The sequence below is a fragment of the Asterias amurensis genome, chromosome 1 (genome assembly GCF_032118995.1).
Source record: "Asterias amurensis chromosome 1, ASM3211899v1".
Classification (NCBI taxonomy): Eukaryota; Metazoa; Echinodermata; class Asteroidea; order Forcipulatida; family Asteriidae; genus Asterias; species Asterias amurensis.
Window position 1 is genome coordinate 24,681,998 of NC_092648.1, and position 24,613 is coordinate 24,706,610.

The 24,613-nt window shown below is 40.2% G+C and overlaps 2 protein-coding genes and 1 non-coding gene across 7 annotated transcripts in view; 1 reads left to right on the forward strand and 2 right to left on the reverse strand.

The window, feature by feature from the left end:
• LOC139933993 (steryl-sulfatase-like) lies at positions 1-23,036 on the reverse strand. Of its 5 annotated transcripts, none has more exons than XM_071928256.1 (7): positions 22,865-23,036; positions 8,231-8,264; positions 5,254-5,628; positions 2,595-2,717; positions 1,740-2,432; positions 1,205-1,498; positions 1-970 (listed from the first exon to the last, which is right to left on the reverse strand). In XM_071928256.1, exons 3-7 carry the CDS (start codon positions 5,576-5,578, stop codon positions 582-584), a joined length of 1,824 nt encoding a protein of 607 aa, XP_071784357.1. In that variant the 5' UTR covers positions 5,579-5,628; positions 8,231-8,264; positions 22,865-23,036; the 3' UTR covers positions 1-581. The 5 variants fall into 5 exon arrangements, with proteins under 5 accessions (XP_071784357.1, XP_071784351.1, XP_071784374.1 ...); XM_071928250.1 differs by having other exon boundaries at positions 22,820-23,036; XM_071928273.1 differs by lacking the exon at positions 22,865-23,036 and adding an exon at positions 17,113-17,184.
• Trnan-auu (transfer RNA asparagine (anticodon AUU)) lies at positions 10,183-10,255 on the reverse strand. The gene has a single exon. It is a non-coding gene; the product is annotated as a tRNA-Asn (tRNA).
• LOC139934026 (2-Hydroxyacid oxidase 1-like) overlaps positions 17,187-24,613 on the forward strand; it is a 13,650-nt gene continuing 6,223 nt past the window's right edge. The window contains exons 1-5 of the mRNA XM_071928303.1: positions 17,187-17,490; positions 19,182-19,333; positions 20,519-20,771; positions 21,175-21,311; positions 22,555-22,646. Of these exons, the coding sequence (XP_071784404.1) occupies positions 17,366-17,490; positions 19,182-19,333; positions 20,519-20,771; positions 21,175-21,311; positions 22,555-22,646 (759 nt within the window). The 5' untranslated portion in view covers positions 17,187-17,365. The remainder of the gene's footprint in view (positions 17,491-19,181; positions 19,334-20,518; positions 20,772-21,174; positions 21,312-22,554; positions 22,647-24,613) is intronic.

A 24,613-nucleotide genomic window follows, 5' to 3' on the forward strand; every position in this document is an offset into this window, starting at 1 on the left:
ATGCATTTTATAAAAAACGGTTACAAACGCTTTTCAAAGACCAACTCGACCGATCCAAGGCAACGTGTTCCTTTAAACAGTGACTTCTAACAACATCTCTATATTCACATAAACTCGGACCTAAGCTGTTTTTAAAGGCACTGGACACATTTGGTAGAATGGTCAATGACTATTCCACCTTGGTGTATCCCATAAGTGCATCAATAAAAACCTGTACAAATTTTGACTCAATTGGTAATAAAAGTTGCAAGAACATAATGAAAGAAAAAACACCTTTACTGCATTGTGTGCTTTCAGATGTCTTAGAAAGGCTTCAGGCCTAGTGAGGTCATTCACAGATTCATATATCTTAGTGAGAAATTACCTCTTTCTTAAAGACTATGCTACTCTTTTCTCGCATTGTTTTGTTTTTATATTCAGCTCTCCGAATGCTCGTAAGTATCATTTTTTATGCCAACATATATTTTGAGTAATTACCGAAACATGTCCAGTGCCTTTGAACCTTTTTTGTCAATGGCTGGTTGTTTACCACAAATCTTTATGCACCAAACAGTTAATGTTGAAAGTTGTTTTTCTGTTGACTACATTTCTCCTTTAAGCTTTTTCAAATGATCCAAATAAGGATCAGTACATGTGTAGTGCGGAAAACGTCCACATCGTGGTCGTTCCCAGGGCCGCGGCAGAATATTTGAACGTGCGAACTGGTGGTCAGTATTATAGGGGAGCGATGCGCGGTGAATTGCCACTGCCTCGTTGACCTTTCTTATAACAATCTTCACTTTGGGGTCATTGCTGTCTAGTGGATTGACCTCCGAGGGGTCACTTGAAAGGTCGTAGACCAGGGGTGGATCGTGATGATCGACGCTGGTTCCTATACATTCACATGAGAATACGTCGAAACACCCCATGACACCGTGAACGCCGGGTACCAGGTGGCTTGAGGCATAGTGCAGTTTGTACGTGGTGTCACCTGCGTTGCGGATAGAGAACAATGTTAAAATTAGGCAATTTTTTATCAGATGAATGTTAAATTTAGTTCACACGACGATTCATAAATTTAGATTGGTCAATTAAAGAACTCTTTGTCATTAACAGCAGACTAGAATTAAGGAAACGGTGTCTGAGACAGGGTAGCATTCTTCGCCGCACAGTCGTTCAGAGAATAGATAGACACAAAGAGTATTTTATACTTTTCAATACTAACCGTTTTGGGGTGTATATCTAGCCGCGTTAAGAAAGCCCCCGCAGTAGTGAAACATAAACTCGTGTAATATTTCTTGTTTCTCTGCATGGTCAGCGTGTGTCAAAAGTGGCATCATATCCCGGCCGTCGTACACCCGGTCATCTGGGAGTTGGGCTCCAGTGACTCGTGCTACGGTGGGCAAGACGTCCGGGAGATGTGTAGGCTGAGATACCACGGTGTCTGATGGTATATGCCCGGGGTATTTCACGATGGTAGGCACCCGGATTCCTCCTTCCCACGTACTGCCTTTGCCACCTAAAAAAAAAAAACATTTAGAAACATTTAAATAACCGTGAACAAACCCTTTCAAAACGTTTCACTGTTTAACTTTCAACAATGTTTTGACAAACAATTAAACTCAATATCCGGACAAGTTGATGATTTTATGGCGGAAATTTATCAACTGCTTTTGAAACACGTTCTCAAATTTGTGTGATAAGCAAAATAATTGTGAACATTTGCATCAATTAAAATTGTTCTGAGTGTAATAATTTACCTTTATAGACTCCATTCCAGCCGCCATGTCGCTCACCAGCATCGGTATACTCTTCAACATGACCTCCGTTATCTGACGTCAGATACACAAACGTGTTCTCCTCCAAACCTAGTCTCTTGAGTGTCTTTAACACCTCTCCTACACTCCAATCCATCTCCTCAATATTATCTCCATAGTAACCATGGACGCTATGGTTACGGAATTCCTTATTGTTAAACAGTGCTGTATGAGCCTGCACAAAAGACATGACAAGGAGAAACGGCTGGTTTTGGTTCTGCTCAACGAATTGAATGGCACGGCTGTGTAGTCGCTCTGTGAGGTGCTCATTCAAAAGCAGAGGCTGTTCCACAATGGAATGATTCTCCATAAGAACGCAGTTGTTCTTAATCTCTCTCCAGTACGCCAAAAAAAAACCGTTCCCTGCTAAAGCAACAACCATGAGGAGCACGAGACCTCTCATTCCAACGAGTTTTGTCCACATAAGGAGGAAGGCAATGACACAGGCGGCACCAACGGAAGTCCACATCTTAGCTCTAACGTTCCGGGGCTTGTTCCATGCCCCAGATACGGTGTTCTCCGTACCACAGTCGCGGAAATTGGTGACTGGGAGGCCATAGAAGTAATCGAACCCTTGCGAATTAGGATCCGAACAAGAATTGGTCTCTTTACACGAAATGCCCAGATGCCATTTACCTGTAAATGTTTAGTGGAGGAAAAAAAGAGAGACGTAGAAAAAAAATGTTTAAAGAACGCAATTTCATGAACAGAACACCCTGATATTGTCATATTTTTGGCGGGATGTCGGAAGTGCGCCACAACTATTGGATCGTAGACTTACCGATCAGACATACTTACCGATCAGAGCAGTGGCATATCCAGATCCTTTTAGTAACTCAGCTATTGTTGTTTCATTTGAAGGCAATCCTCCATGTGATGATGTGAAAAGAATAACCCTCACCCGACTCTTACACCCGAAACCTATGTGAGATATAGGAATGCAAAATAATCGGAATACACTCAGTATAAGCAAAAACTCAGTGTTAAATAATACCTTAAAACACACTGTGATAAAGGGTCCCCTCTGAAGTAAATGTATTTTTTTGAGAAAGACGTAGTTTCTCACTAAAATGTTTGAATAAGAGACCTCAGCTGATGTCTCGAACTCAAAGCATCTGAAAGCACACAATTTGTGCGACTAGGGTGTTTTGTTTTTCTTTCATTATTCTCTCGCAACTTCTACGACCATTTGAGTAAAAATTTTCACTGGTTTGTTATTTGATGCATTATGTTGGGATACACCAAGTGAGAATACCGGTCTTTGACAATTACCAAAGGTGTCCTGGTGTCGATTTCACCAGAAATAAACTCTTCCTAACTTAGGATTAATCGTAGGACTTAGGACGAATTTTCCCATCCTAAGTTAGGACGAGTCCTTACTCGAGATAGGATTACAGCCTTTGGTGAAATTAGTTGCAGTGCCTTCAAAGGAACACGTTGCCTTGGATCGGACAAGTTGGTCTTTTAAAAGCAGTTGAAACCATTTATTATGAAATACATATGGTTAGAAAGCTATTTTAAAAGTAGAATATAATAATCCACACAAGTGTCACTCGAAATTGCACGGTTTTCCTTTTACGTCGCGCACTAACACGGTCGGCCATTATGGGAGTCACATAAATGGCCGAACGTGTTTCTTCGCGACGTATAAGGAAAACCGTGCAATTTCGAGGCATGTGTGCGTGGATCATTATATTCTACTTTTAAATTATTTATCTAACCATTTGCACTTCGTAACAAACGGTTTCAAACGCTTTTGAAAGACCAACTCGACCGATCCAAGGCAACGTGTTCCTTTAAGATGTGTAGAGTTGTCGTTGACCGTATACTCCTTTAATGCTACTCTCACACTTAAGCGAATAATTATTCTTGCGAATATGGATATTTGAAATTCGCTGTGAATTCGCCCAAAATTTGCGAATTGATAGTGAATATTGTCACGTTCGCCCTCGGTCACCCCTCGACCTGTCCGTACCAATATGTTACGAATGTTTACGAATGCTTAACAATGCTAGCCAATGATTGCTAATTCCTTACAGTAGCTTACGAAAGTTGCCAACGCCTACGCACGCTTTACCAACGTTACTAATGGCTACCAATGCTTACGGAAATCTACGGCGAGTGACTGTCTTCGCACCATTCTCTAAAATTAAAAAGCGCTTCCCAATGCTGTTTCCCACTGTTGCGAATAATATTAGAGTGAATGTGCTTACAAAATAATGAAAATATTCGACAATCGCTCATACTTCGCAACATTCGCCGTGTCTTCGTAAGCGTTCGTAACAAATTCGTAGCGGTTACCCGTCGCGCCCCATCTCCCTACGAAGATCGGTCAATTTACAAACTGGTTTGTTAGTTTGAGCGAATGTTGCGAAGACGGTCATTCGCCCCGACATTCGTTAGCATTGGTAAGCCATTGTTAACGTTTGTAAAGCATGCATAAGCCGTTGGCAACGTTTGTAAAGGCACCTGTTAGGCGTTTGTAACCTTCGCGGATCCCCTTTTTTACAAATGTGGTGTTGCTGTTTGTCAAACGAACAAGTGGCCAGAGCGAGATTCGTCCCGGTATTTATAGCAATCGTGGCCGCGTGAGTCAGAAAGCGGCAAGACATTGGCAACGATGGTGAGATGTTCGTAACAATCCTAAGTGCATTATTAACGTTTGTATAAGCCCTTTCGTAAGCATTCGCCAGCATTCGTAACATTCGCTAGCAATCGTGTCATTTGTTTGGTGAGCTCAGTCGCGACGTGCGCAACGTTCGTTGCCTATTTGTAAGGCATTGGCTAGCATTGTCAAGGTTGGTAAGCATTCGTCATATATTGTAAAGGAGAGGTCGAGGGACGACCGAGGGGTGGGTGACCAAGATGAAAATATTCACCATCCAATCGCAACTGTTTGGCGAATTCACCGCGAATGTAAACTTTTTTATTCGCAAGAATTTATTCATAATCGCAAAAATATTCGCCACATTTTGATTGAGTGATCTTCGAAAAGAAGTGGAGAATGAATAGTGAACGTTCCGAATATCGTTACCAACGCTTACGAAACACGGCGAATGTTGCGAAGTTTGAGCGATTAATTCCATTCGTAAGCCCATTCGCTAGCATATTTTGCCAAGTGTGAGAGTAGCATAAGTGATTGTTTTAAGAGAGCAAACTCTAGCTATAATAGTCAGTGCCAGCTGTGGCAGCAGGACGAGTGCCCCAAATCTGCCCCTACCCAAATGAGATTTAAGGAAACGCACAAAAATGACTGGCTCGAAACATACCCCCCCCCCCCGCAATTATGATACTCCTTCACAAACGAGGTACGTTCATAACGTGTCGTTCTTCAATTTTAAGTAGATTGACAACCCACACATCGGGCTTCTATGCAGATTGTTAGACTCTGATAAACTCAGCCCAACCATTCCAACCCATTATACTTTGCAACGTATACTTTTACTATTTATACTACCATATCGCATGGGCAATCGCCCTGTCATTAGAGCAGCTCTACTTGGTGTACACAATGGCATTGCCATGTGTTGGGTCAGCCTCGCTCCATCCCTTGCAAGACCGTCAATGTTAGGTGTCTTGATGGTGTGGTTGCCAAAGCAACCGATGTCTCCCATTCCTACGTCATCCATTATGAATAGGACAACATTCGGTGGACGAGTTACTGCATCCATCTCAGCAGATATGGCCATTCCAACGCCATCCAGCAACAACAACAATGCCACAAGTTTCCCAATACACTTTGGCATTCCAATTTCCCGCGCTTTTCCCTTAGCCGTAGACATGATTGATTCAAGTAGATGCCAGTTGAGCAGCTAGCAAGTTCTTAACAAATCTGTGTGAGGAAAAACGATACAGGCATTCGTTGAAATAAATACATTCAAAATTAAAAGTTGGATGCTTTGAATTGTTCTTTTCTAGTGAACATCATTCCCTGTCACAAACCTGTAGTCAGGTTCGGTAGCTAGCCTTATTAAATGGCTTTTTACCAATTAATTACGAAATAACGAGGAGTAATGAAAGTAACGATGGTTAGAAAACTTTGAAAGTGGTTGCGTTTAATTGATTTTATATTGCACACATTTTCTTGTTTTCTGAAAGAAACAGGGAACATTTTTGTTTGTAATATAGCGCCCTCTATCATTCGTTTCATGGAAGGAGAAGTACGGTTGTGGTTTTCGCTGCCTGTTTGTTATTGCTGTTCTGGTAATAGAAACAACACCCTCTGCTTTGACGTCGTAACTTGTGGCGGTGACGACGAGCAAAATGACTTCCTTTGTATACATGACATAAAATGTGATCGAAAAATGTGCCCTGTACTGAAATTGTTTACACCCAACTGTGATTTCTTGTAATAATGTTTCCTTGTAATAAAGACGCAGACATTTTGGTGTGAAATAAAGTGTTGTTGACCTTTAGATTGGTGTCTGTCTTACTATACCCCAAGTATTCGAATTTAAAACTGAGCTAGAGTTATAACAAAACACCACGACGTTACGTAGAGAGAAAGCAGTCCTCTGTTTTTCAAGTGAGTGTGCTGAGGTGTCCAGTGTTGTGACGGGTAGTGTTTGTGAGTATTAACCAACTAACACTTTGCTTTTTACGTCTATACAAAATAGTAGGCATACAAATTGACAAAAAAAAAGACACTGCGTCACACCATTCTTGGTGTTTTGATGCAACATGCAACTGACCGTGTCACCAAAAGATAGACTTTTGACCTGGGCCTTTCGACCAATCTGTTCGTTGCTAAAATGGATCCCATCGGGTTAGGAGTGTTGTAAACTCATTCCTAATGAGGAAAAACAAAATTAGCAATAGGCCTTATGACAACGAGCCATAGTTTTAAAGGGAAAATGTGGGATGTTGCTCTCTCCAAATTTTGAAAATGAAATTCACTCTATTGTGTGACACAATGTATGGGGAAAAAATCAACTGCAAATGTCACTATACAGGGTGTCTTAAAAAAAAGGTAATCCTACTTTAAAGGGTTTTTATGGCCAGACTATTATGTTTACCATCAGAAAGCATGGCATCATCTTAAAGCTGAAACCTTGTGCTTTCCAATGATACATTTGGTTACATTCAAGGGTCACGCATCAGCGAGCACCATTGTCTTGAAGTTGTGGTGCATAAATGCAGTTGGTTCACTTTTGAACCCATGTCATTTTGGCCTTCAGACAGAGTGTAAACCTCGGGTTGTCACAAATGGTTCAGCTAATAACAGCAGAGTGGTCAAGAAAAGGTATGAAACCAGAAGTTTGCTGGGATCTCTCTCACACCGCTCAAGAAGCCACTCACAGAAAGTATGTCTTCTTGCAAGATCAGGAAGCAGAAGTTCATGACGGATGTGAAGATGTGGAACAGATGGAAGTGAAGGTCCAGATGAGTGATCCTATCAAAAGGGGTGTCGCTCAGTCCAACACCATTCCGTCTTGCACTTGTCTCCCGTGGGTGGTCAATCAGTTGCTGTCGTAGGATAGCGATGTTTTCCTGAGATCTCGCTGTCCTTGGCCATCCTGAACTTCCTTTGTTGCGATTGAGGCTGGTTCCTGATGTGCTTCATACTTTCTCACATTGGCCCAGATTGTTTCTTTGCTGGTGGTTCTCGATCTGGGAATGCTTCTCCAAATACATCCTGTGTAGCCTAGCTGCAAAAAGTTCTAGTTTCATACCATTTCTTGACCACCAATATTCTTTGTTCTGCCGTTAGCTGAACCATTGTGACAATCTGAGGTTTACACACTGTCTGAAGGCCAGAATGACAAGGGTTTAAAAGTGAACCAACTGCATTTATGCACCACATTTTCAAGACAATGGTGCTCGCTGATGCATGACCCTGGAATGTAACCAAATGTATCATTGGAAAGCACAAGGTTTCAGCTTCAAGATGATGCCATACTTTCTGCTGGTAAACATAATAGTCTGGCCATAAAAACCCTTTAAAGTAGAATTACCTTTTTTTTGAGACACCCTGTAGTTTCAAAAAAAATTAAGTGAATTTACTATGAAACTTTGGAGAGAGTTTACTACAATATTTCAGACCAATTCAGAACTGACTCCGCGGCAGTACAGTTATTACGATCCTATAAGCTAAAGTAGTAGTCCAGTGTAATTTCTATACCATCCGCCCTGGTAATAGTTATAAAAACAGGACAGTTCTTTTCAGAACTGAGAAGTCTCCCGAACCTCCGATTATCTACTCCACGGCAGTAGAATAAAGCAAGACAGTTCCCTAAGAACAACTCTGGCAAGTAGATACACACATGGTGTTACCGCAAACCAAATATACATTGATACCCCACCATGCAATGCCTCAAATCCTATATACAATATTTCTGCAGTGTAAAATTTCAAGAAGAAGACGAAGAAGTATAGAGGAGAAGAAATAAAGAATGAACAAACTAAAGTATGAGGCGGAGAGAAACCGTACTTACCTAGTGTAGAGTGTGATCCATGAGCGCAACTAAACTGTAGGATACACATAAGATCAACAAGTTATTTATTGTTTTAGAACTTCAGACTTTAGGCCTCCCCCATGGACGGGTCGGGTCATGTTAAGTGTGTGTTTAGTGCCGATTTGTTTTTTTAAAGGCACTGGATACAATCGGTAATTGCTCAAAATAATTGTTAGCATAAAAACTTACTTGTTAGCGATCAATGGAGAGATGTTGATAATGTAAAACATTGTGAGAGACAGCTCCCTCTGAAGTGACGTTGTTTTCGAGAAAGAAGTTTTTTCTCACTAAAATATTTGGACTGGATTTCGAGACCTCTGAGCTTGAGCATATGAAAGCACACAATTTCGCGTGACTAAGGTTTTTCCTCTTTCGTTATTATCTGTTATCGAGAAAGAAGTTTTTTCTCACTAAAACATTTGGACTGGATTTCGAGACCTCTGAGCTTGAGCATATGAAAGCACACAATTTCGCGTGACTAAGGTTTTTCCTCTTTCGTTATTATCTCACAACTTCGACGACCAATGGAGTTCACATTTTCACAGGTTTGTAATTGTGAGTATATGTTGAGATACACAAAGTGAGAAGACTGGTCTATGACAAGTACCAAAAGTAGCCAGTGACCTTTATTTTTATGCACTTAAATTTATCGAGGCCAAGTTCTGTGTGTTTAGTGCCGATAGTTGTTCAGTTTTTAGTATCATTTCAGCAGTCGTGATTATTTGCCGTACGAGGAGGGTCATCGCATTATTTGTGCACTTTGCAATGGCGGGGTTCATGCTGGCTCGGGGCATGGCGAGATAGCCACTTTGTGGTTTATTATGAAATACTGTAAAACGAACGTGAATCATGAGTAATTGCTATAGTAACTAATTTCGGCAATAACCTGGATTTTGATAGTGCCGTAAGATATATACCACAAGGGAAACTGACTGGGTACATTTTTAAATGAATTTTTAGGATTGAACAAAGAAAAATTGACTAGAGCGGGATTTTAACCAACGACCTCCGGTTTAACGTGCCGGCGCTCTACCAACTGAGCTATCTAGCCCTATGTTGGTGGTCTCCCAATTTTGTCAATATCTTTGTTCGGGGGGTGCCTGTCAGAAGCCATTAAACCGCAAACTGCCGTGTAGCCAGGGATCACACCCGGGTAACGATACAACCTGGGAAGCGGCAGACAGGGGATCACCTTAAGGGAATGCGACTTTTTATATCAGATATCAAATAATAAACCACAAGGGAAACTGACTGGGTACATTTTTAAATGATTTTTTAGGATTGAACAAAGAAAAATTGACTAGAGCGGGATTTGAACCAACGACCTCCGGTTTAACGTGCCGGCGCTCTACCAACTGAGCTATCTAGCCCTATGTTGGTGGTCTCCCAATTTTGTCAATATCTTTGTTCGGGGTGCCTGTCAGAAGCCATTAAACCGCAAACTGCCGTGTAGCCAGGGATCACACCCGGGTAACGATACAACCTGGGAAGCGGCAGACAGGGGATCACCTTAAGGGAATGCGACTTTTTATATCAGATATCAAATAATAAACCACAAGGGAAACTGACTGGGTACATTTTTAAATGATTTTTTAGGATTGAACAAAGAAAAATTGACTAGAGCGGGATTTGAACCAACGACCTCCGGTTTAACGTGCCGGCGCTCTACCAACTGAGCTATCTAGCCCTATGTTGGTGGTCTCCCAATTTTGTCAATATCTTTGTTCGGGGTGCCTGTCAGAAGCCATTAAACCGCAAACTGCCGTGTAGCCAGGGATCACACCCGGGTAACGATACAACCTGGGAAGCGGCAGACAGGGGATCACCTTAAGGGGATGCGACTTTTTATATCAGATATCAAATAATAAACCACAAGGGAAACTGACTGGGTACATTTTTAAATGATTTTTTAGGATTGAACAAAGAAAAATTGACTAGAGCGGGATTTGAACCAACGACCTCCGGTTTAATGTGCCGGCGCTCTACCAACTGAGCTATCTAGCCCTATGTTGGTGGTCTCCCAATTTTGTCAATATCTTTGTTCGGGGTGCCTGTCAGAAGCCATTAAACCGCAAACTGCCGTGTAGCCAGGGATCACACCCGGGTAACGATACAACCTGGGAAGCGGCAGACAGGGGATCACCTTAAGGGGATGCGACTTTTTATATTAGATATCAAATAATAAACCACAAGGGAAACTGACTGGGTACATTTTTAAATGATTTTTTATATATATCTATATATATATATCTAAATCATTTAAAAATGTACCCAGTCAGTTTCCCTTGTGGTTTATTATTTGATATCTGATATAAAAAGTCGCATCCCCTTTAGGTGATCCCCTGTCTGCCGCTTCCCCGGTTGTATCGTTACCCGGGTGTGATCCCTGGCTACACGGCAGTTTGCGGTTTAATGGCTTCTGACAGGCACCCCCGAACAAAGATATTGACAAAATTGGGAGACCACCAACATAGGGCTAGATAGCTCAGTTGGTAGAGCGCCGGCACGTTAAACCGGAGGTCGTTGGTTCAAATCCCGCTCTAGTCAATTTCTCTTTGTTCAATCCTAAAAAATCATTTAAAAATGTACCCAGTCAGTTTCCCTTGTGGTTTATTATTTGATATCTGATATAAAAAGTCGCATCCCCTTTAGGTGATCCCCTGTCTGCCGCTTCCCCGGTTGTATCGTTACCCGGGTGTGATCCCTGGCTACACGGCAGTTTGCGGTTTAATGGCTTCTGACAGGCACCCCCGAACAAAGATATTGACAAAATTGGGAGACCACCAACATAGGGCTAGATAGCTCAGTTGGTAGAGCGCCGGCACGTTAAACCGGAGGTCGTTGGTTCAAATCCCGCTCTAGTCAATTTCTCTTTGTTCAATCCTAAAAAATCATTTAAAAATGTACCCAGTCAGTTTCCCTTGTGGTTTATTATTTGATATATATATATATATATATATATATATCTATATGTAAAATGAATAGGGTAGGTGGCCTTAGCTGTCGATCCAATCCGGACCTTCTTAAGAGGCATAAAACAAGTATAAACAAATACATATCCATTTATAGAAAAAAAGAGGGAAAAGGGATTCAGGTCAGGATCCAGAAAGAAGCGGGAAAATAACAGCCAATCAAAGTTTCAATTTCAGAAACAATATTGGTGGCTATGAACCAAAAGGAGTGAAGTGGCGAGGAGGACAAAGGATGTATAGTATGAAATTATAATTATAATATAATTGCTTAATTTTCTGGTCTTAAATGTATACAAATGTAGTGAACCTGTTTGTACATACTGGCAGGCCATTGCTTTTGTGATTTTTTTTTTATCAAATGTTCACTATGTATTTTCTATTGTAAAGCTTTTTAATAACTAATGTAATATTTTTGAATTATTGTAAATTATGCCGCAATTCAGCGGTATGGTGCGATGGCATTTTTAAATAAATAACCAAATAAAAAAATGAAAGGATGGGTTACTGGACCATAAAAGTGGTAAATGAATTGTTCGACAACAATGCAGGGAAACATGAAAGGGTAGGATTAGAGAGCAAGTTGCATCATGATGCAACTAACAATGGTCATATCCCCCCCCCCCCATGTTACAGGCAAAACAAAACCTACAACAGAAAAACCAAATATTGTAAACATGTCTCTACATCAGGCAACCACACTGGCTCTTCAATTAACACAAAGTCCGAGTCAGGGAGCTTATGGCCAAAAATTAAGTCCCGTACAAAATACATCATTAGAACATGCCACCTAGCTAGATACCTAAATAAGACACCCAGGAACAAGAAAAAAAAACATGTTGGCAACCTGTCAGATGTGGCAGAGGGCGGCCATCTTGGATTTCAAAATGGATGCCATCTAAGTTGTATTTTTCGTTCACTTTGGCTGTGAATGTCGTAAAATCCTGGGGGGTGGCTCAAATTACATTAGTCATAAAACTAAACTAATAAAGGGTACAACTGAAGTAGACTGTTTCAGATGCTGGCTATCTTGGAATTCAAAATGGGCGCTTTTTTATTTATATTTTCCTACAAATTTGGTATTGTAAAATCCAGTTTTGGTGACTAAAGTAACATTGGCAATGACTTTAAAGCTATACAAGCTAGCATTAATATAATTTGTATATATAAATATAAAGACCAAATTAAACAATCCTTTGGTTGGCGGCCATTTTAAATTTCAAAAGTGCCACCTATCAACACATTTTTGCACGTATCATGGTCTATGAGCCTCACAGAAACTTGGTGTTGGTTTCTTTATAAATGTTTGCAGGTTCAATGAACAAATTTGGTTTAAGGAGCCTTATTGACTTTCAAAATGACCCCAAATTGAATGTGCTTGTTTGACACATATCTTGGTCTGTGGAGACTCGTATATGCGGGCTTTAGTTTTACGGGTCAACAAATACAACAATACATATACATATCCATCCCAGCTAACTCTGACAAACTGGCCCAGATCTGGCCCAGTGATGACGAGGCCCTGGTTTGGTCTGGGCCAGTATGATATCTTGGCCTGACCTGACCGCACCGGTTCAGGTGCTGTCAGATCTGGGCCATGTTTGGCCAGACCAGCTCAGATCCAGATCAGAATGCCAAAGAATGTTAGATCTTGGCATGGTACCGCAAGACCAGGCAACCCTAATGTCAGGTCTGTGCCAGGTCATGCCACACTATAGTTTAGATGATGTCAGACCTAAGCCAGCTGTGGACAGGCCCGTAATGTTAATATTAGATCTGTGCTAGGTCTGACACCACCTGATCTGGTGTAATATCTGGGTCAGGTTTGGCCAGAACAGGACGTCAGATGCTCAGTTTTTTTTGCCTGGTCTGGCCAAACCAGGTTATCCAACTGTTAGATCTGTGTCAGATCTGGCCACACCTGGTCATATTTTTAAATTAGTGCCAGGTTTTGCCGGGCAGAGGAATATTGAGGTTGGATCTGGGCCAGGGCTGGCAACACAAGCTCAGTGCAAGGCATCTACTTCGACTTGACTTAAGTCCCAATGATATTATTATTTTCGGTCAAATCCCCTAAAGTAACCCAACCTCTGCCGCGCCTCGAGATCACAATAGCTGCATTTTGACCTTGAACTTCTAAACGGCTCGTTGAATTGTTGGCGCGATTTGTTTAAGGACTAGGAAAACAATACTTCAATCTTCAATCATGCCTAGCCTACACTGGGTCAGATTATGTCAGATCTGGGCTAGGTGTCAAGATCAGGAATCCAAACGTCAAATCTGTGCTAGATCTGGCCACGCAAGGACAGATGACGTAATTGTATCTTGCAAGGTCTTACACTAGCAAGATGATGTTAGATCAGCAGGACTGGGCACATCAGAATACAATTAAGTCATCTTTGGGCCAGGTCTACGTCTAAATACAAAATAATCTGATTGTTGTCCAATCTGGCCCGGGTCTGGCTACACCAGAACCCGACTACGTTAGATGTTCACCCGATGAGCCAAATGGCTGATGTAGGCTTTCATGTTCTGGCCATTTACAGTTAAATGCCAGATCTGACCCTGGCCCAAACACCCCTTTGATTATTGATGTATAACCATGTTCCAATTCTTTGAGTAGATTCGGCCAGATCTTGCACTGAAATCATCAGATCAGGTGGCAAGACCTGGCAAAGATCTAACACTAATTTTCCGGGCTTGGTCACTTCTGGCCAAGATCTGACGCCATCTGACCTGGTTTGGTCTGACATCAAGATTGATTGACCTGGCCTACCTGGGCCCAGATGTGATATCATCTGACCCGGTGTGGCCAGACCTGGCACAGATCTAACAAGATCTGACCTGGCTTGGCTTAACCAGACCAAGATCTAATTCTGAACCGGTGTTGTCTGGTTAGGCCCAGATATATCATTAACTGGCCCAGACCAAGCCAGGGCATGTCACTTCTGGGCAAGATCTGGAGTCAGTTTGTCATCGTTAGCTGTGATGGATATTTTTGTATTAGGTTTGTTGAACCGTAAAACTTGCCAGTATACCTACATCTATGAGTCTCCACAGACCAAGATACAGTCTGTCAAACAACCACATTTAATTTGAAGCCATTTTGATATTCAAGATGGCTCTTTAAACCAAATGATCAAATATAACCATCTTATTGGGTTCATTGACCCTGCAAACATGGGTGTAGACACCTACACCAAGTTTCTGTGAGGGTCATAGACCGTGATACAGGCAAAGATGCATTTTTTTGATAGGCGGCAATTTTGAAATTCAAAATGGCGGCCTTAACTTAATGAACCAATATTTGTTTAACTTGATGTTATTATATTAGTGCTAGCTTGTTCAGCTTTTTATTCTTTGCAAATGTTACTTTAGTCACAACAAAACAAGATTTTCCAACAACATTGCCAAAGTAACGGAAACAAATACTTATAGAGGCGGTCATTTTGAATTCCAAGATGGTCGCCATCATCTGAAACAATTCAGTTGTACCTTTTATTGCTTTATATGCAATTCTAGCCACACTAATCACGGTTTTATGACATTCACAGCCAAAGTTGAAGAAAAAATATAATTTAAATAGTGGACATTTTAAATCCAAGATGGCCGCCATCTGCCACATTTTCAAATTTGCCAACATGTATTTTCCTGCTTTTTAGGACCTAAAGAAGGTATCTATATAGCTGGGTGGCATCTTCTAATCATTTATTTTCTACAACCACACGCTCCTGGACATTGGAACATACACTTTATATAGCGACACGACTCAGTGATTATGCACTAAAGAATACAATGGTATTGATCAAGGCATGACGTAAAGGGCCACACCTTGGCCCAATTTCATTAGAGCTGCTTAACGGTCGATTTTTTGCTTAACGGGCGCACTACTACTAGCAAAGAAAGCAAAAGGGTTCTATAAAAGCCCCATTTCTGCTTAAGCACTCTGTTCCCTTTCAACTCGACCTTATTTTAAATAAATTTGCATGTGCTCAGGTTATTTATTAAAATGTCTGGTTTACTTCTTGGAAATATGTTAACATTATGCATCATTTGAAAGCTTACGTATAGTGCTATATTATAAGAATATATTTTTCCCCCAACTGGCTTTTGAAAAAAAATATGGTCATTATTAAATTCATATTTTTATTTTGAAATTTAAATTGTTTCATATTTTATGCAAATTTGGTAATTTCCAGAAGTTCAAAAATATTTTGAGTGCTGTTTTTGAAATCTACATCATCAGATCTTTCTATATAGGTAAACATTTTAAGATGGAATATTATTTTTACCTCCCAGAATTTCGCTTTTACATGTACATATCAGCAGTCTATGGTCGGATCAATTCCTTCGTTCAACATTTCTTCCTCGTCAAGATCGCTGTTTTTATCTACAAAACCCCCCAAACCTAAAACTTACTCTTCTCTAAAATGTCTCCTGGAATGTTGAACAACATTTTGATAGCTTTGCAGGCTTTTTCAGGGCATTTTGAAGCTGAAATGTAGCATTTTGTATGAGATAAAGAGCAGAGTTTGCACGAAAGTCATCGTACAACGTGTACAACGTGTACAACGTGTATTTCCGGGTCGCACTAAATACCGGGGTACGTCGTGAGGGGTCGTGAGGGGTCGTGAGGGGTCGTGAGTTGTTGTCGGTATTTATGTTTTGTTCATGATCGAGGGCAGTGCGGATCGTACACTTCAGTGGGCACATCTTAAAAACTGTACAGGTTGCTTTTGTAAATTTTGAATTTATGTGAAAATTATAAAATTTAATTTTACCCATTAGTGTGACGACCACTAAATGTGTTTTGATGTCATCGCAGATAATAAATATTAATGTGACGATGTAACGCAGGAAATAATGTTCTTGAAGGCTAATTCTCCACCAGAGTGAATGTTGGGCAGAGCGTATATAGGATTTTGGCGGTGGGGGAACTCTAAAATTAGAAATGATATAAAATTGGTGACATTCCTCACATAGCATTTATCTTGGGGAATGAAATTGCCTTGTTTTTAAGTTGTAAAAGTGAAATTATACAACTTACCGTTAATCATCAAAAAGAGCATTGGACTTTAAGTAGTAACAGATAGTCATACAGTCAATAAACTACGCAAATTTATGCAAGTAAAATGTATCACGATAAAAGTGACAAAATTGAATTGTGAGATCATCAATCACAGTTCAAGAAGTCCAACCGAAGTTGTAAGGCAGTATACTTAAATTAATATGTAAGGGCATGGAATCGAATTAAAGTACATAATATATGAATTTACAGAAGTATAGTGAAAATTACAACAACATTTTTAGAAATAGCAAACATTTATGGAAAGACAATTTTTGAGAAAAATTTAAAAAAACATCGCAAAAAAATTAATGTCACTGGGATCTTGCACAAGCTATAACAAGATTTCCAATGCATACGGGTATGCTCCATTAAAGTTTTCCCGTGTTTTGTCTGAAAAAACTCGGAATGTATTCCCCTTCTTTTTCAGCTCGAGGGTGTTTTTATATTGACATCCTTGTTGAACTATTTCTATCTCCATGGTTGAATCATAGAGCTAGGTTTAATCAACAAACTGGATGAGCAGTAATCCTGCAATCAGCAACAAACTGGCCGGCGGTTTTTAAATAATAATTGTCACATGGAATTTGTAGGTTTTAACTCCTCAGTTTCAGATTTCAAAACAATGTTAAACCATGGTCAAACCCACAAAATATTTTCATGCACGAAGATTCAATTATAGATTAGAGTCCACTGTTTGGAAAAGGAGATAACAGGCAAGGCTGTATAACTCCGGCCTTGTTTTTGCACATGAATGTTTAGTCATTCCTCCTAATTATAAGGGTTACACAACTTTGTCCAGACGTTCAGAAAATGATATAAGGCACCTCACATAATAAGGCCTCTGTATTCAGCGAAATGCTTAGCTGATTCTTTCTCTCGACATGAACCACAAGTTGTACACGTGCACACCGACACTCTGCGCTCACTGTTAGTCTTAGCTCTCCGCTTGTACATACGCCACCAACGATGCGGAGGTTATCCACTAATTCCTGTACTCAAATATTGGTACCTCGTTCCTTTAACCAGAGTGCTCTGATCTAGGCTGCCGGTTTATAAACAATAAGATACCACATCAAAATGATATGTTTGGATGACTTTGAGAAGTATGCACGAGATAATCTTCCTCGAAGTGTCTTTAATTTTGTCAGTTGTGGTGCAGATGATCAACAGACCCTCCATGACAATCGGAATGCATTCAAAAGGTATGTAGAACCAGAACTCGCTCTGAGCTGAATGAATGCTTAGCCCTGGTGGGCCAAATTTCATAGTGCCGCTTAATGGGCTTACTGTAGCAGAACAACTTCCTAACCAGCGTATTTAAAGGAACACGCTGCCTTGGATCGGTCGAGTTGGTATTTGAAAAGCGTTTGTAACCGTTTGTTATAAAATGGATATGGTTGGAAAGATGTTTTAAAAGTAGAATACAACGATCCACACAAATATGCCTCGAAATTGCGTGGTTTTCCTTTTATCTCGTCGACTAACACGGTCGGCCATATGGGAGTCAAATTTATTTTTGACTCCCATAAATGGCCGACCGTTAGTTAGATAAGCAAAAGGTAAACAACGCAATTTCGAGGCATATTTGTGTGGATCATTGTATCCTACTTTTACAACATCTTTCCAATCATATGCTCCGATCACTCGTCCGATCCAATGCAACGTGTTCCTTTAACATTTCATAATAGGCCCTATGCCCAATTTTATAAAAGCTGTTCAGCAGAAGAAGAAAAGTGAGGGCCCCTGTCACAACAATGTAAACCCAATTTGAAGCAGGACGGTTTGACTGGGGTTCACGCAGAACGAACCTCATTATAGTTCAAACGGTAGTCGGTAGGTCCATTCTACTCATATGGGCCACATAACAAAACAACATGTTGATCGTCTTTTTTTGTGGATGAGGAGGGAGTTTTTTATATTTTAATTTTGTGTTTTGCTTATTATGCAGTTTTGTTGACATCACTTTAAAACGTAGGGTTTGTGTGTTTTTGATGTTTTCAATTGTTTTGTCAAACCAATTTATTTCCTAGATTACTTTTTCTGTAAACATTTTCGAAAAACTAAAACGCAGTGTAGCCAAAGTAAACATTTGAAGAATCGTTCTTGCTTTTGCCAAGTTGAATAAAACCTAGTTCTTTAAACATCGTTTTTAACCTGTAACATTAAAGATGGTATGTCAGATTTTTGGCCCCAAACATTAAACATTGTATTTCACTGCTACTATTATTGGCGGACTTTTTCGAGCAATGGCTCAAATGAAAGCTTGTAACTTTCTCGACCCCCATCAAAATACCTATTGAATTTTAAATAAAATATTTGGGGTCAAATCGGCCAAAAATCTGACATAGCATCTTTAAAAAGTATATGCTGTAAAATTTGACCGAAAAGATTATTGTAAATGTCGTTTTTATGATAAAAAAATGGGGTCGGGTATTTGAACGGTCGGGTGGGGACGATCGACAGATTTGTTATGTAGCTTAACCTTGTTGGGGCTAATGCAAAAATGAAAACCACTATCATGATGATGAGGTCAGCTAACTAAATCGGTGGGGGCATGGCAGGCCAGTCTTGAAGGAAAGTAGCTATTATGCATGGCTATTGCTGTGACTGACGATCTCTCAGAAGGATAGTAATTACCTTGTTTCTACCATATTTCTACATGGGATTTTGAAACAGCTTAGCTAACCATTGAATATGCATCTCGAGCATTGGTGTTTTCAAATGTCATTCCATCAAGCAGTTTGTCCAGTAAAACATGCAAAGTGTCGCCATAGTGTATTGGGAGCGGGGGTGGTCTTTTGGGAGTGCAAAATCCAACTTAACCACTATACCACACAGCTAAAAAAAAGTGTCTTTTAAAGTTGCCAAATTATTTTATTTTATACATTTGAAGAATTCGCATCCGTCCCAGGGTTTTAAGAGACGTTTCCAAGAGAGATTTATCAGCAACCATTCTTGGCCAGCATGTACCATTTCCTTTTGGTATAAGCCCATCAGGCCTTCAGAAACTGGTGTGCAGTGATGGGGAAACTGCAACAGCAAGGGGTAGGCCAAACTAACTAACATAATTGTTTTTTTGCTAACAAAACAGATGCTGTCAGTGTAAGCACTATATATAATGAAAACTTTTGGCCCCAAACGCGCAAAAGCTTTCTGTGTTTGATGATCGCCGAGAGCCATGCACACACATCATTGAATAAGGTTGACCTTGCAACTATAGCATACCCACAGATTCGCTCGGCCTCAGCGCCTGGCCTGAACCAAATGATATAGCCCATCCAAGCGGTCCTGGATTAGCACCGGCCCGCTCTGAATTCACGAACTGTATTGATACTACTATACTGCACGGTTCATAACAGTACTTGATACTATGGGGTCGAAACATGGCTTTTCGAGGTGTCAACGAGGTTACAACGCGGCCTCGTTGTATGAGGTACAACAACCTCGGAAAAAACATGCTTCGACCCCACGGTATCAAGTACTGTTATGTACCGTGCAGTATAGTATCTATGCAGTTCTTGAATTCATAGCAGCGGGCCGGTGCTTTCGTAAAGAGCCTTGGACAACAATGCTAGTCCTGGATAGACCTGGCAGCTGATGAGGCCGAGCGAATCGAGAAAATAGCGGTCACGAGAAAAAAGTGAAAAAATGATAACACATTTTGCATTACCATCGATTTAAAATAGAACGCTCACTGAGCGATAAACTCCAAATAAGTTTAATTTATTGTTCATCAGATATGACATTTCAGTCAAAGGAATGTTTTCTACCATTATCATCATTAGACTCCCCGTGTAAGTTTGATGTAAATCGGTGATCTTAGCCGAGTTTTTTCTATCCAATTCTGAGATGTTCCTTTATTACACTTATAAGAGAGATTCTCTATACGGTAAAATTGCAAGTGCAAACTTGCAGATGTTCGGCGCCAAGAAGCTTACAAAAAAACAACGTTTCGTTGTTCATATTTTTTATCCAGAATCTGCATAAGAATAAACAGTTATAACTTTTAGAATTCCTTTGATATTACAATGCAAGTTAACTTTCCACGAAGTGCCGTTTTGTATTAATTAAACAGGTGGTCTTTGTCCTTTGAAATGTTATATGGAACAAAACACTTGAGTCATTGTTTTCTCACTTTCAGAATAGTTTTCTAATAATAATTGTCTTGAGTTTTTGTTTTTGTCCAACTGACTACGTATGCCAATATGTTTTTGTTTTTCATATTACAAGCTGCATCTTCTGTGGGCGTCATAATGATTCTTAGCAGCTACTCAAACAGTAGCATCGAGGAAGTTGCAAATGCAGCACCCACCGCCCATCTTTGGTTTCAAGTTTACATCTTCAAGGATCGGGAAATAACAGCAGAGCTAGTACATAGAGCAGAGCGGGCTGGTTATAAAGCCATCGTGGTTACAGTCGACACTCCATATGTTGGCAACAAAATAGATGATAATCGATATGGTGGATTCAACCCCCAAGTCAGGTATTAATAACAATAATAATAATAATAATAATAATAATAATTAACAACAGGTATTTAAAACGCTCCCCATAAAAAAGCTACATAACAGCGTTTACAAAAAAAAATAAAAATGCACAACAAACAAATAAACTTCATCAGAAAAGCTACAAACACAAGGGTATTGTTGAATTTGTGTTTGTACTTTCAAATTAATGTGAAAAGTCTTTCAAAGCCTGAATTGACACTGGCATTGAATATTATTATAGCCAGAATAATCTTTTTGATTTTGATTTTACTTTACAATAAACCAATTATTGAACCCTATCGGTTAACCAAATCAAAATCAGCTAACAGAAATAATTTTAATATGTGTTTTTTTTCATCATACAACTTTCTGAAGACTTGTTGACACTGTTACTTTCAGATTGCCAAACTTAGAGTCAAGTTGTCTTCTACCTTTATGCGACTCGTTAGAGCTCTCAGCATCAGTTACTTGGTCTGATATAAGATGGATTCAAAGTCTCTCAAATCTACCTGTCATTGTCAAAGGAATCATGTCAGGTATTTTATCAAAGACAATAGAGAAAATAAACAATACATTTGGAATGGGATAATGGTACTAAAGACACTGGACACTATTTGTAATTGTCAAAGACCAGTCTTCTCACTTGGTGTATCTCAACATATGCATGAAATAACAAACCTGTGAAAATTTGAGCTCAATTGTTTGTCGAAGTTGCGCGATAATAATGGAAGTAAAAACACCCATGTCACACGAAGTTGTGTGCGATTAGATGGTTGATTTCGAGACCCCAAGTTCTAAACTAGAGGTCTTGAAATCAAATTCGTGGAAAATTACTTCTTTCTCGAAAACTACGTCACTTCAGAGGGAGCCGTTTCTCACAATGTTTTATACTATCAACCTCTCCCCATTACTCGTCACCAAGTAAGGTTTAATGCTGATAATTATTTTGAGTAATTACCAATAGTGTCCACTGCCTTTAAAGACACTGTACACTATTTGTAATGGTCAAAGACCAGCCATCTCACTTGGTGTATCTCAACATATGCATAAAATAAAAAAACTGTGATTTGAGTCAATTGGTCGTCTAAGTTGCGAGATAATAATGACAGAAAAACACCCTTGTCACACGAAGTAAACATGTGCTTTCAGATGCTTGATTTCGACACCTCAAATTCTAAATCTAAGATCTCGAAATCAAATTCGTGGAAAATTACTCCTCGAAAACTACGCTATTTCAGAGGGAGCTGTTTCTCACATTGTTTATGCTATCAACAGCTCTCCGTTACTAGTTACTAAGTAAGTTATGCTAACTTTGTTTTTGAGTAAACAAGAGAAAAATGTATTCAATATGGGGCTGAACATTTTAGTGACCCGCCTATAAAATATCTTCAATTGATAAACCAAATATCCAGAGCACCCGAACACCCACGTCAACTCAGTACTCAACCAAACAAAAGTCTGCCAACAACTCTTTTACTAGTAATTCAATGATATTTTTGCGTTGAAATGATTTCGAGGAAAGTGATGAATAGAAAGACTGTGTGCCCACGGCATGAATTTTTTTAAATGGAAACTACATATTGATAGCAATGAGGTATAAGGCCTGTGTGACAAGTACCCATTTTTTGAGCTACAGTTACTCACCCTCAGACTTTTTTTGTTTACACTATGGACCGATAATAATATATCGATAGACATATACAACCAAAAATGCTACAAAGGAGTTGTTCAACCATTTAATTTATACCAGCATGTTTGCATTTGACTTTATCCATGCAGGGGAATGTGCGAGAGAAGCAATGGCGGCTGGGGTGGATGGTATAATGGTGTCTAATCATGGAGGAAGACAACTGGACGGTGTTCCAGCAAGCGTACGTCAATGTTTAAAGGAATTTCAACCTTTCCACAACAAAACATCACTTCTAAACACACTGCTATTTTATTTTATCGAAATCAGTAAAGTTAAAATCTCATGTCTTCCGGTAGCATGTTTTTTTTTGTTCAAGTAGTACACAATCCCCATCCAAACTTATATCTTACTCACGTGGTTTTGTTTTTGTGTTTCACAGATCACTGTCTTCTCACTCACCCGAGTACTAGCTTTACTGGTTCAAGGCTGTGTAGTGTGTAGCCTTTGGCGTAGTGTGCCCCGGCCCGGTGCGCGGAAACGATTCGGCAACAAAAACTGCACGCAGTGGAGGAAGGAAGAGAAGGAGCTCGAACGCGAAGGGACTTCAACAGTCGAACCCGGGGTACCGCAACCGTTTAACGACACCTCGTAATAATATGGTGGCCCCGAAGGGACATCGCATAACGCAAACGTGTGCGCACACGTATGCAATGCCGTGAAACAATTCGCGAATATGTGCGCACACGTATGCAATGGCGTGAAACAATTCGCGAATATGTGCGCACACGTATGCAATGTCGTGAAACAAATCGCGAATATGTGCGCACACGTATGCAATCTCGTGAACCAAATCGTTAATATGTGCGCACACGTATGCAATTTCGTGAACCAAATCGTGAATATGTGCGCACACGAGTGCGATTTGTTTTGCAATGTCGTGAATTTTATTGCATACCATGTTGCATACCATTAGGATGATGTCATAGTTGTGGATAATTTGTTACCGATCTAGGGAGTACTGTGGCGCTACAGCAGGCTCCCTCTGTAAAGCATGTGTATACCCAGGAACTTGGCACCAGGCCAAGGACGACCACACGCCTCGCTTGCCTCACAACAAAGACTACTGCTGCAATGACTACCGCTTATCTCACTGTTGGAAAGAAACCCCCCAGATCATTAGACATTTTATTCAAAGGTATGCAACATGGTATGCAATAAAATTCACGACATCGCAAATAATATTCGCAGACGTGTGCGCACATATTCGCGAATTGTTTCACGACATTGCATACGTGTGCGCACATATTTGCGAATTGTTTCACGACATTGCATACGTGTGCGCACATATTCGCGAATTGTTTCACGACATTGCATTCGTGTGCGCACATAATATTTGCGAATTGTTTCACGACATTGCATACGTGTGCGCACATATTCGCAAATTGTTTCACGACATTGCATTCGTGTGCGCACATATTTGCGAATTGTTTCACGACATTGCATACGTATGCGCACACGTTTGCGATATGCGATGTCCCTTCAGGGCCACCATATAATCACCCACATACCTTACACAGACAATGGGCGACCTGGCGTATGTGAGTTTGCGCGTGCGCACTTGGTTCTTCACTCCACTATGATGTCGTATGTCGTATGGATATAATACAGAAAAACAACTTTTTTGAGACCTGATAAAAATTGTGTACACTTGTGCTCACCATATCGAAAAACACAATTGAATACCAACCACCCTCGTGTGCTAATACCCAAATTTTGAACCACCGCTATGTGACCGGAAAGTCACAAAAAATGTAAAAATATGCCATGATGTTTCCGTGAAACACCACAAACGGTAAATGAAAACGTATATATTCACAATTCTTGTCTCCAATGATTCAACTTTACACGCAGGCAAGAGCGCAGACTGGCGGTACCACACGTTCTGTACAAAGAGATTTAATCCTACTCGTTAATCGGCCGTCCAGCTGGAGGTCTCTTATCTTTTTCCACTGGTCAGACAGGGGCATTGTCAGAGTATTCTTTAGTTACTCTGCGGTTTTGCGGGTCGTTCGAGCTCCTTCTATTCCTTCCTCCATGATAATACGAACAACGTATATACATTGTGAAGTACATTGTACAGCGAGAACAGTATAGCGTAGTCATGAGTACGGTCGTGTCTTCAACCTCGTGCGTGTGGCTCAAAGTACT

What these genes read in the sequence shown, in the direction of transcription:
- LOC139933993 (XM_071928256.1), bottom strand. Translation starts at nt 5,578, where the DNA reads ATGTCTACGGCTAAGGGAAAAGCGCGGGAAATTGGAATGCCAAAGTGT. An exon ending in CTGGAATGGAGTCTATAAAG is followed by an intron (nt 1,499 to 1,739) that starts GTAAATTATTAC and finishes TTTTTTTTTTAG; the next exon opens with GTGGCAAAGGCAGTACGTGG. An exon ending in TAGATATACACCCCAAAACG is followed by an intron (nt 971 to 1,204) that starts GTTAGTATTGAA and finishes TCCGCAACGCAG; the next exon opens with GTGACACCACGTACAAACTG.